Raw genomic sequence first — 13,894 nt, 5'->3', positions numbered from 1 at the left:
AGAACCATTTATATTGGGGCTCTGCTGTGTGTAAAAAGGGCTGCCACAATGGACCGGACAAACATGGCCAAGAGCGACACGCTTGGCTGACTCTTCGATCCATTCGGCAGTTTCCGCTTTTCGGGGGAGGCTGGAGGCAGTGCGAGTGGCTCTACTCTTCTAACGTGATGAATGCAAAATCAATTAAAAACTCAAATATTGACGGGTGTCAATTAGCAAGTTTCGTGTTGGGGCACGTGGCAGACAGATAGTTCGGGGATTAGCCAAGATCCACAGGCCACACCCCAAAACCAACCCACAAAGAGGGGGAGCCGAAGAAGTGGAGCTTTTGTCATGTGCCGTGCCCTTGAGGGGGCTGGTGTTTTTTGTGGGTGTGGGGCCTGTCAGTATTTGTGATTCTTTTTAAAGTAATTTCTGTGGGTTGTTTGCTTGGCAGATGTCCGGAAAGTGCCATTATATGTACATACTCCTCATGCCTCATGCTCTTTGGTTCCCATAAGTGAATTGTTGTTGCTTGTTGTTGTTGCACTTAGATACGAGCATGTGCATGTTTGTGCACGTCTTATGCTTGTGGGACAATACAATTGCTAAAGTGCAGCAGTCGATTATTATTTGCTTCTCTGATGGTTTCGGTCAGCTATCCAATACCTCCATTTCATATAATTTTCAAGGGCCTTTCAAAACTGATAGATTGATCGATAACCACATCCAATAAACGTTCCATAGAGTAATCACGTGTCACAGACTGATGATGCTTTCAAACATTATATAAATTCATTGTTTGATCATATATGTACATACATATGTACATATGTACATATACTGCAACCGGTTTTCCCTTAGCTACCACGTGCTTCATTGTTCATTGTTTACTTAGAGTTAGTGGTATGCCACGACTTGGTGATAATCGGTAGCTACCATCGCAAATTCATATATGTATAAGTCCAATAAGTTATGGGTCGAGTGCTTTTACATATACACGTCGAAATTTTATTGATCTTTCAGTTGGGAATTAACAAGCTAATAAATTTTGTATCCAGACTCCAGTAATATTACACTTTTACAAGTGTATTTATAAATGTTGCCCATACAAAGGACGATACTCTGTGGCGTCCACATATACATACATACATATCTATGAATATTGTAAATGGAAAATGTTGTTATTTTTCCTTTTAGTTGTTTGTCACTTTTTCTGTTTTCTATTACTTAATTATATTTTATCTGTTTCTATCTTAAGTGCAATTTTTCGTTTATGGTTTCTGAATCAATCATATAGTTTTTAGACTTTCAAAGGAAAATGATATTATTGATTTGATTTGCTAAAATCCGAGTGAAATCTTTAATTACTTAATTTGTGCATAGCATTTTCTTAGGTATAATCATTTACTTAAAATAACTCGAAAATTTTTTGTTACCTCACTCATTTAGGGATGGGTACATTCATTTGATTGTAAGCGAACCAATTTAGATTATCGTGGCAACCTGCCCTTCCCTCATCCACGCCCCATTCCCGTACACTTCGCATTACTTTTTTTAGGCACAACATCTCTTTCTGGGGCTCTTTTGGCAGGCCATCAATTTGTTGGCTCAATTGCTGCTGCTGCTTCTTCTGCCGCTCTTATTTCTGTTGTTGTTTGCAATGTCTCTCTCCAGCTGTGGGACAAGTGTAAGATTATGCATGCACACAAAGCCACGGACGACACACGCACGATACACGCACACACGCACCCGCTGCGATACCTGATACTGTTGAAGCTCATGCGTGTACTTTGACCTCTTTTGCGGTGCTGGCAACGTCTCCGTCTGCGTCAGCGTCTGCTCAACCCAGCGCCGGCGTCAACGTCAACGTCATCGTCATCGTCATCGCGAGGTGGTCAATGTCAGTGCCTGGCCAGTGGCCACTGGCCGCCGTCTGCCTATTGGGGTTTCTTTCTCTGCCTTTTCCATCGTTGTTTTTTCCCGACATGTTTTTCCACAGACGAACTGTTCTTTGCGGCTTTTTCAATTAAGCTTGTTGCATGTCGCTGTCGCTGCCTCTGTCTCAGTCGCTGCTCAGTCTCGGTCGCTGTCGCTATCGCTGCCTCTGGCTCTGCCTCCATTCCGATCTCAATCTCAGCCCGTTTACGTGTCCGCCTCTCCACGATGCTTTCTTTTGTGCGCTTTGGCTGCCTTTCGTGTCCGACCATAAAACCCCAGCCCGAGCCCAGCCAAAGCCAGCTTCAGCGCTGGCGTTGGACCTCACGCCGGCGTCTCTGCTGCCGTCGCTGTCGCTGCATAAAGTCTTTCACTTCTTTGGCGTTTAAGTTTAGTTCAGATTCAGCCGGCGTTGGTAGCGCACGCGTCCCACCGCAGTCCGCAGAAAAAAGCAGAGAAAGGCAACAACAACAGAAAGAAGAAAGACAACAAAGCAGCTCGAAGCAGAAGAAGTAGCGAAGCGAGCATAGAACTCTCTCTTCTTTCTATCTATCGCTCTCCCAACACCTTTGCAACGACTCTCACTCCCTCGCCACTCGCTCGTCGCTCGTCGCCCTCGCTCTCAATCGTTCTGTCTCCTCCTTTGGTTCGGTGTCGGTGTCGTTGTGTCGCTGTCGGTCGCAGTCGCAATCGTTCGATTTCTTTGCGCAGGCGCAGCGGTCAAGAGAAGAGCAGCTCACTCACGCAGCCCCAGCGTCAACGTCAACGTCAACGCCGACAGCAGCAGCGTCAGCTCGCAAAAGTGAAAATATTTGGAGAAATTTCTTAAGCAGAATTTCAGTCCCCGTTTTGTGTGTCAGCTGTATAGGTATATTCCACTAAAATAAATATACATACAAACGTATAGATATGCGTGTATGCGTGTGTCTTTACGATCGGCCCATGCCCTGCCTCTAGTGTCAAACCAAAAGAAAACAAATTGATAAAAATCACTAACAAAAGTAGTCGAAGTGATTTGATTAGTGTGCCTAGTTCTCGCAATCAAATTGTTTAACAACCTTAAAAGTGCTCCCGAAACGAATCGGTAAAATCCAAAATATAAATCTAAATCAAAACCGAAAAATAGCTCAAACCGAAGGAATTGCAATCGCGTGTCATTGACCTAGATACGTACGGTCGATTTGGAATCAAAAGCAAGTCAATCAATATCCAAATCGGAATCTCGTCAGCGTTTATAGCCGCACCAACGCCACCTATCGTCTGCGTCTCTGTTTGACCGACAAGTAAGTGCACGCTTCGGTAGGGTAGGATAGAGTAGGGGTCTGGGCCTGGCCCAGTCTCGCAAATATTTGGGACGGGTTATGCAACCGTTATGCCTCCGCCTGCCTGCCTGCCTGCCTGCCACACACCGAGCTAATAATACTTGGGCCGCCGGACTAAAGTCCAGCCAGCACCAACCAACCATTCAAGTCCCATCCTCAAGTCAGGGTTTAGTCGAGGGCGAGGGCTGCGTCCGAGGTTGTTGTTTCGTTTCGCTGTTGGTGCGAGAAAGTTTTTGTCAGAAAATGTTTTCGAAATGCTTCTCCTCGCTTGCTTGTTGTTGGTGTTTGTAATATTAATCATTGCATATTTACAAATAAAATTTGCACACAGACGAAACGCCAGCCAAAAGGCAGATGAAGACGACGAAGCATAATAAATAAACATGGATCATGGCCACACACGGATACAAAGATACAGAGATACAACAATACTCGAATTGCAAAAAAAAGCCAAAAAAAAAATTAATGAAATCTATCTTTAAAGCATCGAACATTAGATACCCTAGTAGTTCGGGGAACATTTTATTATTTACAGCGACAAATATATGTGTACAAATCAGTGAATCAAAGATGTCCGAATGCTTAGAGGTATACATAGGTATTGTTGGTACACATAGAGTTTTAGTAGAGTTTCCAATCGAAAGACTTCCAAAAATGCACTGCCTGCAAAGGAAAGAAGACGCGATTCAAAACCCCTATGGCATACCCTACAAAAACCAAGCGAAAAAAAAATGAGCGAGAGATATTGTTTGTTTAATTTTTACATTTACAAATATCATTACAGCGATTTTTGCTTTTATGGGGTAAATATCTGTCTCGTACAATGTGTCATAATTGCGAACCCACATTGACTTGACCCACATTTTTTTGGGAGTGGAGCAGAGTCGTGGTGGCGATGGTTGTGGTGGTGCCGCAAGAGACAGGCCAGACGCATGCGCAAGTGCATCGACAGCAAGCGCTGAGCTCAGCCAAAATGTACGAACCCCCTCCCCATCCACTTACACGTATATTCACTATATACCTATAGTTTGGACTGCATATAGAGGGACAGTGCACAGTTGCTGTGGGGACATACCGCCGAGTGTGTATCGTCTATTGATTACGTGCCTGGATTATTGATTAACGCTGAGCACACACACAGAAATTTCTTTTTCACTTTCGCGTACATTTCGCTAGATCGGAGCTAGATCGGATTCTACTTCTACTCGACCATTGGGCTAATGTTCCTGCTGGAAATGGGTTATGGAGCCATTAAACCAACGACTGGACGGCTATCCACTTGGCATTCTGATCGATTGTTTATTGGGCACATACACTGGGCACACGCGGCACACCGAAAGCTGTGACGTAAACTCAAGTTTTGGGAGAGGGTTTCGATTGGAATTTGAAATGGCCAGATTATAAGAATGAAGATTATCCCCTCGGAAGAGTCTTTGATTAGGAATTCCCTTTCTTTGACCTTTAACATTGTTGTCCATAAATCTCAATGAAGAAACCTTGCGAAGAGGAAAGGAGAGGAGTGCTATCTTGAGACCATAAATCTTCATCTTATAATTGCAACGATTCCAAAATTGTTGATGATTATTCAAATTAGTCGCAAGAGAAAGAGTACTCTTAATTAGACAAATCGCACATGCAGGATGGAGCCCAGCTCGAAAAATGTCTTAATTGGACCCGTAGACACACCCGTAGTCTTAGATCTTAGCTCATGTGGCAGGCAGGCCTATAAATACAACAAATATATATTCTAAAACTGAATTATTTAATATCCAGAGATGTTTGGAAAGGCAGCTCTCTCTCACTCTGCCTATCTCTCACTCTCATGTCACTCTCTCGATCAGTGAGGGCTTAAATTGGGTAGCTAATCTGAATCTGGTGACTACGTCAAATGGGGGACAGACTGACGACCGACTGCACGGACTGCGGAGGGAGGGAAGGGGGCATCAGGTGAGGGGGGCCCCCATTATACACAGTTAAATTTAACTTTTATGCTGTAAACTGCGAAATCGCTTTTGTTTGTTAATCAAGACACAAATTATGGGATCGCAGTGGAGAGCGGAGAGTGCAGAGGAGCGCAGAGGGGCGGAGCGCCGTTCTATCCATCAGATTGCCCCACAACCCTCTACAGATTTATTCAATTACACACAAAGCATAGATAACTTACGATAACTGTAAGAGCAGACATATGTAGTCGAGGATGGCGATGGCGATGGACACCGCAGTGGATAGCCAGTGGAATGCCTGAATGCCACAAACTCACTCAAAGGTTCAATAGAATAGAGGGCACAGACCCATTATGAGCATGAGCCGCAGCCATGAGCAGAGCAGAGCCATCCGAGCGACTGTGTGCCGTGCCGTGCCGTGCCTCTGTAGTATGCAGCATCCGCCGTAAATATGGCTCTGCTGAGGGGTTTACATAATGAGAGAGGAGGGTACAGCTCGGCGGCCTCGGCCTACCTTCCCATTGTTGAAAAGTGAAAATGCATATTTGAACTTTCGTTTGTATCCAATTCGATTCGAAACGAAACGAAACGGGACGAGACGAAACGAAAGATGAAATGAACTTCCAAATTGCTAAAACAAACAGGTTGACAACCAAGCAAGAAAACACCTTACACCTTGCACCTTATTCCACCTCGCCCTTGTCCCACGCCCAAGAATCGCCACATCTCTTATGCACACACGCTTATGCAGTCAGCATATGCGGAAGCATACGATATAGGTAGAGGTATATGTAGGTGCACACCTATATAGGCATAGGTGTAGGTAGTACTCGTATGAAGTGTAAGACTTGTAATCCGAAAGCAACAAGCTACAAATGAGGAAACATCTGGCGACCAGCACCATCAGAGGGCACCACCCAGAGAAGAGGCATAGGGAAACTCAAAGAGGAAAGACCGCTAAAGACGGGTCGGTCTTTTAGCCATGGGACGAGACAAGAAAGAGTCGAGATTCAATGCCGTTGGTCGAAAGTTGTAATACGTTCAGCTCAGGAGAAGGCACAGGCAAAGGCATAGGGTATATGTAATATTGGTAATACCCGAGAGATAGAGGCGGTCGCCAAGGGACAGTTGTCCCATTCGATGACGATGACGAAGATGACGAAGATAATAATGATGATGAGGTTGAATTCGTTGTTAATAATGATGATGATATGCGGCACACGATTATAGGAAATGGGTCAGACAATACACACGGGCAATAAGACCGCCTCGACTCGACTCGACTCCGACTCCGACTGGCTCCGTGTGCAAGCACCTTGTCAAGGCACGTTGAATGTTTACCGTTTAACAGCACACACACGCAGATACATTTTTTGGTCGTCATGTTTGGTTAACACGCCAACCACCAAGAAAGGCAGGGCAGCGGGAAGAGGGGTTGCGAGGGGGCCAAGAGAGAAAGAGGGGCGGAGTGGCTTCGAAGAGGCGTGGTCGGGGCCAAAGCGATGGTTCGATATGTAGGTTCATTTGCCTCTCGGTCTCTGTGGCGCGCAAATTTTCGTTGCACTTGGAAAGACACAGAGAGGAAGAGAGAGAGAAAAGAAAGATTCGAAAGAGAGAGAGAGAGAGAGAAAAAGTTGATTTTCAAGAAATTTCACTTTAGAATGAAGAGGAACCAGTCAGTCGTGGAGTTCGGAGTGGACTCCAGTTTCCCGTCTTTCCGCTGAAGAAGACGAAGAAGAAGAAGCTTCATTGATAAGTTTACAGTTACGTGATGAGAGCGCTCTGATTTGGTTGTTCCCCGTTCCCCTCGGTCTCTCTTCTGTCCCTACGTCCGTTAAAACCTTAATTATAGAGCTGCTTCTGCTGCTGCTGGCCCAACTAGTTTGCTTTTTTCCAAGCTTTAACAGCGGATATAGCCAAACGATTTGATAACATCTCGGATCGAATTGGATCCAGCAAATGTGCCAATTTCTTAACACATTTCCTAGATAGAAAGAGAGGAAGAGATAGGGAAAGACAGAGGGAAAGATCATTAAGCAATTTTTTGCCGAGTCAGAAAGAAACCCATCATGCAAATGACCAAAAGATATTTCCTTCCATCTTCCATAGGTGGAAGTAGATTTTTTTCTTTTTACAAACTTAAAAATTGAAAACGAAAGTTGGACAAAAAAGCAGAAAAAATGTACAAAAATTTAAATACACAAAACCAAATCGAAAGAAACAAAAAAAAAGTATTGCGGAATTTAGATAAAGGTGGGAAAGGGGGCGGAAGGGAAGAAACCTACAAAAATTCGAAAAATAAAAAGTGAAAGTCATTCGAATCGCGCGGGCCTGGCTTTGAACCCCGAAAATAATAAAATAAAAAACGTTTTAGAGACGCAACATTCGAGACGAGAGCATCTTCTGGAAGGGAAGGGGAGGGGGGGGGGTGGTCTGTGGACTCGTCGTGTGACGTCAAATATCACACGTTGTACAACGAATCCGAGTATCCGAGTATCCGAGTATCCGACGGATGTGTGCGAATACACACTCGTAGTTCCTGGTTATTCGTTGTGATCAATATTTGGCCAGCAATTGATTTGATTAGCAATTAGCAAGGCATCAAGAAAATTACATTCCCCCAGACATGGATCGCCGCATTGGCGAGGCGGCTGCTGTTGCACGGGCAGGTTGAAGAGGTTGCATGGTCGGGGTTCAAAGGTTCGACCCTTCCCTGTTTGGCTTGGCCTGGGGAAGGGGGTCTAGACTTCGCATAGCTGGTGTTGTTTTTTTGGTTTTTTTTTGCTTTCTAGCGAAATATTTTGTTGGTTTTTGTTTTCTGTAAAGTGAATCGTATTTCCTTTTAGCTTTAGGGGAAATTATTTCGTTTAGTATTGTTTAACCTGTAACCCCTCCCTTATTGCTTGTTGACGGATACATTTAGATTTTTTACAACTCTAGACAGCGACACAGGAACACAGAAACAAAGAAACACAGAGCTGCGATCTCTTGTTTGGTTTGCGCTGAGTAGTGCGCTACCCTCTCAAGAGGAAGTTCATCCATCCAGTCAATTGACAAGTCTCCTCATTGAATGTCGGGGGGCATTCGTAGGGCATCCACAGGGTGAGTAGTGGCTGCCCATGGGTGGGAGTGGGACCTTAGGCCCAAGATGTCGGTGACGTGTGTGAAACACTCTCTTAAGTGGCACTTGATCATGCGGGTCGCAGCCGCTGTCGCAACTCTCGACGCTGCGGGGCTCGTCTCTCATGTGAAAATCGTTTAATATAGAATGAAGTGTTGCCTGCCGCAGAGTGAGCATTCGCCAACTGTCAGTGCCATCGATAGCGTCGGATACGTTCCGTACTGTTCCGTTACGTTCTCGGTCTCTGTCTCTGTCTCCTGGTACGCTTTCTAAGCCGATTGGGAATGGAGAAGCTTTTGCATATTTAGTTCTATTGTGCGTTAAATTCGATTGCGGTTCGACAGAGACCGACCAGTGTGTGAGTTATACAACAACGGCTGTGCCCAGGCTCATCCACATATGTATATGTGCACGATTATCCTTCGACGTCATTTGAATATCCTTTTTGCCTGACGTTGGGCTGCCTGCCAAATCATTATTTCCACATTTCCCCCCATCTGCAGACGTCATAGCTCTGCACGGATTATTCTGGCTGCCAATCAGCCTCGGCTCGGTTTCTCCTCAATCGGTTACTAATTTAACCTGTTCCCGAGACTAAATGACATTTTGATAGATACACAGATAGATAGCAAGATAGATAGATAGATAGATAGATAGATAGATGGAAAGATGGACAGATAAATAGACCTGCACTTTGAGCAGGGCTGCTGTTGCGTTGTTCAGTTTGCGGTAATGCGATGAGAGGAGAAGATTGATAAAGGCCACCCTACTCCTAAAACATTGCAGGGGAAGGGAATTTAATAAGAAACAGTGCAAAGGAATGGATTGAGCAGAAAACCTGACAAGGGATGGTCCTTGAAGAAAATTCAACATATGTACAAAGTTGTTTGAAGTCTTCGATTAATTGAATTTTGATTTCAACGTAGTTTCAAAATTGGTGCAGAAAATTGAATCGGAATCGACGATAATTGGTATTCTGAGTGTTCATTTCATCAAAGATTGCAACAATTTCCAACTATTTATTTTTTTTCTCATTTCTATGCAATTTCTAACAAGTTTCTAATTTAATTTTCACACAATTCTTGTGTATTTGCAGCTCTGCAGAACACCACTGGAGTTAGACAGCCCTGGTAGATTGCTTCTTGTCTGCCCGCACCACACACCCCACCCGCAGGACACAGGACACACCTAAGGACAAAAGCTTCTGCTTCCTTCTGCTGAATTGTTTTGTAAAAAGAAACCCCCCATCCAATCCAATCCCATCCGATACCAATCCCTCTCCACCCTCTGGGTAAGGGACGAAACGAAAGCAGCTAGACTTGTGTGGACAAAATGGACAAGCGCTCAAAGGCGACAGAACGACAATTTTCAGGACAATTTTCCGCAGATTTAATTGCATAATTTCCCCCCGCACACGATCCAAACGAAGGCTTCCAAAGCAAAGCTACTTCCAAATATTTGAAAAAGGAAACGGAAACTCGAGCGCACACTGCAAATGACAAAAATTGCTTCCTAAATTTAACTTAAGCGGAGGATCAAGAGGATAATAACACTACAATACGGAAGACGGACAGCACTGAACAGAACAGCTATCGAACATGTCACACGCGGTCGTTAAAAAACCAGAAACGGACACCTGCAACAGCAGCCTCAAACAGTCGCTGCATCCTGCACAGAGCCACGATGCCAAGCTCCTCAACGGGAGCCTGACCTCGCACCAGCTGCAGCCGCGCACCAATGGACTAACCCATGCAGCCGCCTCCTCAGCCGCCTCTGTGGCCAGTTCCGGCGGCAGTGGACTCTCCCCCGCGGCAGCCATGGCTGGCCTCCTGTCGGGTGCGGGAGCATCGACGGCCCTGCCCTTGCCCCCCAACAGCAACGGCGAGCAGTCGCCGTCGTACGAGCGCTACCGCGCAGACGACAGCAGCTACGTGCCCGTCGGACAGTTTTTTGCGGGACGCAGCGTCTTCATCACAGGCGGCACTGGTTTTATGGGAAAGGTGAGTAGGGGCTCCAGAACCGAACGCCTTTCTTCTGAATAGAACGATCTTCAAGGGTACTTTCCTTGCCATATGTAAAGTTTTTCTTTGTTTCTTTACGAAGTACTGTCCAAATCCTTACACACACATAACCACACACATAGATCCGCATTCCCTTTAGCCCCCATTCCCGTTGCATACTTTTGCGGGCCCCTGAAACGCCTCCATTCTATTCCCTTCCATTCACATCACGCATACGCCGCGTGTATTTGTTGGCTCGTAATCGAACTATTGAACCCAGGCTCGGCTTGATTGAAAAGTTGAAGTGCTCTCAGTCATAAAATATGCACAAATATTATTGTTGATTAACACAAGAGCTAGGCCCGAGGCGTCGGAATGGAGGGTGCGCTACAGTCAGCCTGAATTTTAGATGCACTTTGGCCCCGGGCTACTTATGGCCAATACGCGTGTGTTCATTCGCTTAGGTGCCCCCCCCCCCCCCCCCCCCCCCCTCCAAAAAGCTCGAGATTCGAGTGCTGCCTGACTCATCGTCGTATGGCATGCATCTGCGAGGCTCTCCTAATTGTGCGGGCCCCTGCTCCTCGCGCTCCCTTCTAGTAATTCCTTCGGCTGTTGTGCCAATTTTCGTAGAAACTATTGTTAAACATATGCATGTGCCTTGCTCTGCCCTTCCTCTCGCATGTTCTCGTTTGAGTTCCGTTCCTGACTGGCGTCATTATGACATGAAATCGCAGCAGGCGCCGCTCAGACTCTGAACTCAATGTTCGCAGTGGCTCGTGCATCGATTTTGTGTGTTGGAAGGACAGGGGAGGCGGGAGAACCACTCTAGTAGTACCTGGAACGTCCCAACAGAACAAAGCACGCCCCCAAGCAAACAATCCTCCCCCCATCACCGTTCTTTTGTGTGGTTACAATTCTCACATCGTTTTTGGGGCGTGTCAATGAGGCCACCAGTACTCCCACCGCAATGCTCCGTTCGAGGGTAAAATCAATCCGAAACGCAGACATTATTGAATTGGGGGTCAAGTGCGTCGTCCTTCTGGGGGCGGCGTAATGACCGCCCGCTTATTTGGTTAATGCTTATTGGACAATTAATAACTTATCCAATGAATAATTAAATATTTTCAGGTGCTGGTGGAGAAACTGCTGCGCTCATGTCCGGACATAAGGAATATATATCTACTGATACGACCGAAACGTGGCCAGGAGGTGTCGGCACGTCTCACGGAACTTCTGAATGCACCAGTAAGTGTACCGCCAATCGATAAAGAAGAACTATCTGTCTAACCCGCCTAACCCCGACTTGTACTTGTACTTGTTTCAGCTCTTTGAATCACTGCGTCGCGAGAAGCCCAAGGAACTAAGCAAAGTCATACCCATTTCGGGGGATATAACATCCGAGGAGTTGGGCATCTCAGAGAAAGACCAGGTAACAGGGGGTAGGGTAGGGGCTATTATTATGGTTATCTAATGGTGCTCTAACTGTTCTTCTTACCTTCTTCCCTCAGAACCTACTATGTCGCAACGTTTCCATTGTCTTTCATTCGGCTGCCACTGTGAAATTCGATGAGAAGCTCAAACTGTCTGTCACAATCAATATGCTGGGCACGAAACGTTTGGTCGAGCTGTGTCATCGCATGATGTCGCTGGACGTAAGCCCTTAACGAATGAGTTCTAGAAAGAGGAAGATCCCTCTAATGGTTAATGGTTGATTCATTCCATGTTACAGGCCCTTATCCATGTCTCCACTGCTTATTGCAATTGCGATAGAACCGATGTGGAGGAGGTTATCTATGAAAGACCCTACAACCCCGATGATATCATCTCACTAATTAATTGGCTTCCGGAGGATATACTCGATCAGGTATGTTCCCCCGAATCGAATACGTTTATTAAGTATAACCTATCCTGTATCCCATGGCTTTTGCAGCTTACACCGCGTCTGATTGGCAAGCGCCCCAATACGTACACGTTTACAAAAGCCTTGGCGGAGCATATGTTACTTAAGGAGGCTGGTAATCTGCCCGTTGCCATTGTGAGGCCATCGATTGGTGAGTGCTGCCCGAGATGAGATGAGACGAGATGAGATCAGCAGCCAGACTGCTGTCAATGCTAATGGTTCCACACATAATTTGTTTTTTGCTCCCCCTCCCCGCCTCCGCGCACAGTGACTGCCAGCCTGAATGAGCCATTTGCTGGCTGGGTGGACAACTTTAATGGGCCGACGGGTCTGGTCTCGGCGCTGGCCAAGGGCATGTTCCGCACGATGATGTGCGAGAAGAACTATGTGGCCGATATGGTACCTGTCGATATTGTGATTAATCTAATGATTGCCGCCGCCTGGCGCACAGCGACGCATAAATCCAATGATCTACGCATATACAATTGCTGCACCGGGCAGCGCAATCCCCTCATCTGGTCGGAGTTTGTCAAGTACGCCATGTGCAGTGTGCGCAAGCATCCCTTGGGTGAGTCCGGTCATCTTTTAAAAAATATAAAGCACGAAATTCAACATTCGTTTATTTAATCCACCAACAGAGGGCTGCCTGTGGTATCCAACTGGGGAGCTGCGCATGAATCGCCCCATGAACACGCTGAATTGTATAGTCAAACACTTTTTACCGGCCTACATAGTGGATGGAGTGGCGCGCCTGATGGGCAAGAAGCCATTGTGAGTATCGCTTCCGGACGGACAGAAGTCCTTGCTCTAAAACCTAAACATAACCCACTAATACATTTTCTACCCTACTCTCGCTTGCTGCACAGCGTTGTCAACGTACAAAATAAAATTGCCAAAGCTGTGGAGTGCTTAGAGTACTTTGCCACACGCCAATGGCGCTTCAAGGACGACAACGTCCACGGTCTGCTGCACACGCTCAGCCCCAAGGATCGGGAGATCTTTGTGTTCGACGTGCGCCACATACACTGGGACAAGTACGTCGAGCGATATGTGCTCGGCTTCAGGGAGTTCCTGTTTAAGCAGCGGCCCGAGTCGCTGCCAGACAGCAGAAAGCGTATGGTCAGGTGAGCTCTCAAAAACAACTCTGAATACTCACGAAAAGAGCAACCCTTAACAAATAGATTTCGATTGTTTCTTGACAGACTCTACTATCTGCATCAGCTGACCAAACTGGTGGCCGTGCTGCTCACCTGGCGCTTCCTGATGTCGCGCTCGAAGCGCCTGAACGACATGTGGAGCGCCTTCCTGGACAACGCGTTGAAGATGGCGCGCTTGATTCCCTTTTTGTAATAAACTGACGCGATTGAGCCACAACTCTGGATATATGTATTGGGATATGGATGGATCTGGAAAGCCAGGAGGTCTGATGCGATGCGATGAGATGGATGCGTGGGTCTTCTTCTTTGCGATTTCTAAATGCTTTAACACGGCGTACATTTTAGAGGTTTTTAGCGAATAATTATAATCATAATTTTTATATACATATATGTTACAAGGAGTAAACACACAAAAACACGCCCAAAAACAACAACAGCCACATGGTCACAACAACAAAAGAGAACAGATTTAATAATGATAACACATCGGGGTAATAAAATGGCATTTGTCGTACCATCATCAAGCACCCAGCA

The 13,894-nt window shown here is 46.0% G+C and overlaps 2 protein-coding genes across 5 annotated transcripts in view; one reads left to right on the top strand and one right to left on the bottom strand.

The window, feature by feature from the left end:
• The window catches only part of LOC6601627 (putative fatty acyl-CoA reductase CG8303), a gene marked incomplete at its 5' end in the record, with an annotated part of 19,644 nt that extends 14,152 nt beyond the window's left edge, over positions 1-5,492 (bottom strand). The window contains one exon of the mRNA XM_002026594.2: positions 5,404-5,492. Coding sequence (XP_002026630.2) covers positions 5,404-5,492 — 89 coding nt within the window. The remainder of the gene's footprint in view (positions 1-5,403) is intronic.
• LOC6601625 (putative fatty acyl-CoA reductase CG5065) overlaps positions 1-13,894 on the top strand; it is a 16,065-nt gene extending 2,171 nt beyond the window's left edge. The window contains exons 1-11 of one of the 4 annotated variants that reach the window (XM_026986786.1): positions 3,090-3,200; positions 9,400-10,303; positions 11,432-11,548; positions 11,628-11,732; positions 11,812-11,955; positions 12,033-12,167; positions 12,234-12,354; positions 12,472-12,771; positions 12,842-12,974; positions 13,070-13,327; positions 13,406-13,894. In XM_026986786.1, the coding sequence (XP_026842587.1) occupies positions 9,902-10,303; positions 11,432-11,548; positions 11,628-11,732; positions 11,812-11,955; positions 12,033-12,167; positions 12,234-12,354; positions 12,472-12,771; positions 12,842-12,974; positions 13,070-13,327; positions 13,406-13,553 (1,863 nt within the window). In that variant the 5' untranslated portion in view covers positions 3,090-3,200; positions 9,400-9,901 and the 3' untranslated portion in view covers positions 13,554-13,894. Of the gene's footprint in view, positions 1-3,089; positions 3,201-8,491; positions 8,662-9,399; positions 10,304-11,431; positions 11,549-11,627; positions 11,733-11,811; positions 11,956-12,032; positions 12,168-12,233; positions 12,355-12,471; positions 12,772-12,841; positions 12,975-13,069; positions 13,328-13,405 lie in introns of those variants that run through there. The other 3 variants (XM_026986785.1, XM_026986784.1, XM_026986787.1) reach the window with 3 other exon arrangements.

This window comes from Drosophila persimilis, unplaced genomic scaffold (genome assembly GCF_003286085.1).
Source record: "Drosophila persimilis strain 14011-0111.01,24,50 unplaced genomic scaffold, DperRS2 tig00000002-arrow-pilon, whole genome shotgun sequence".
Classification (NCBI taxonomy): domain Eukaryota; kingdom Metazoa; phylum Arthropoda; class Insecta; order Diptera; family Drosophilidae; genus Drosophila; species Drosophila persimilis.
The sequence above is the reverse complement of the archived record's forward strand: the minus strand, read 5'-3'. Positions and strand labels throughout refer to the sequence as shown.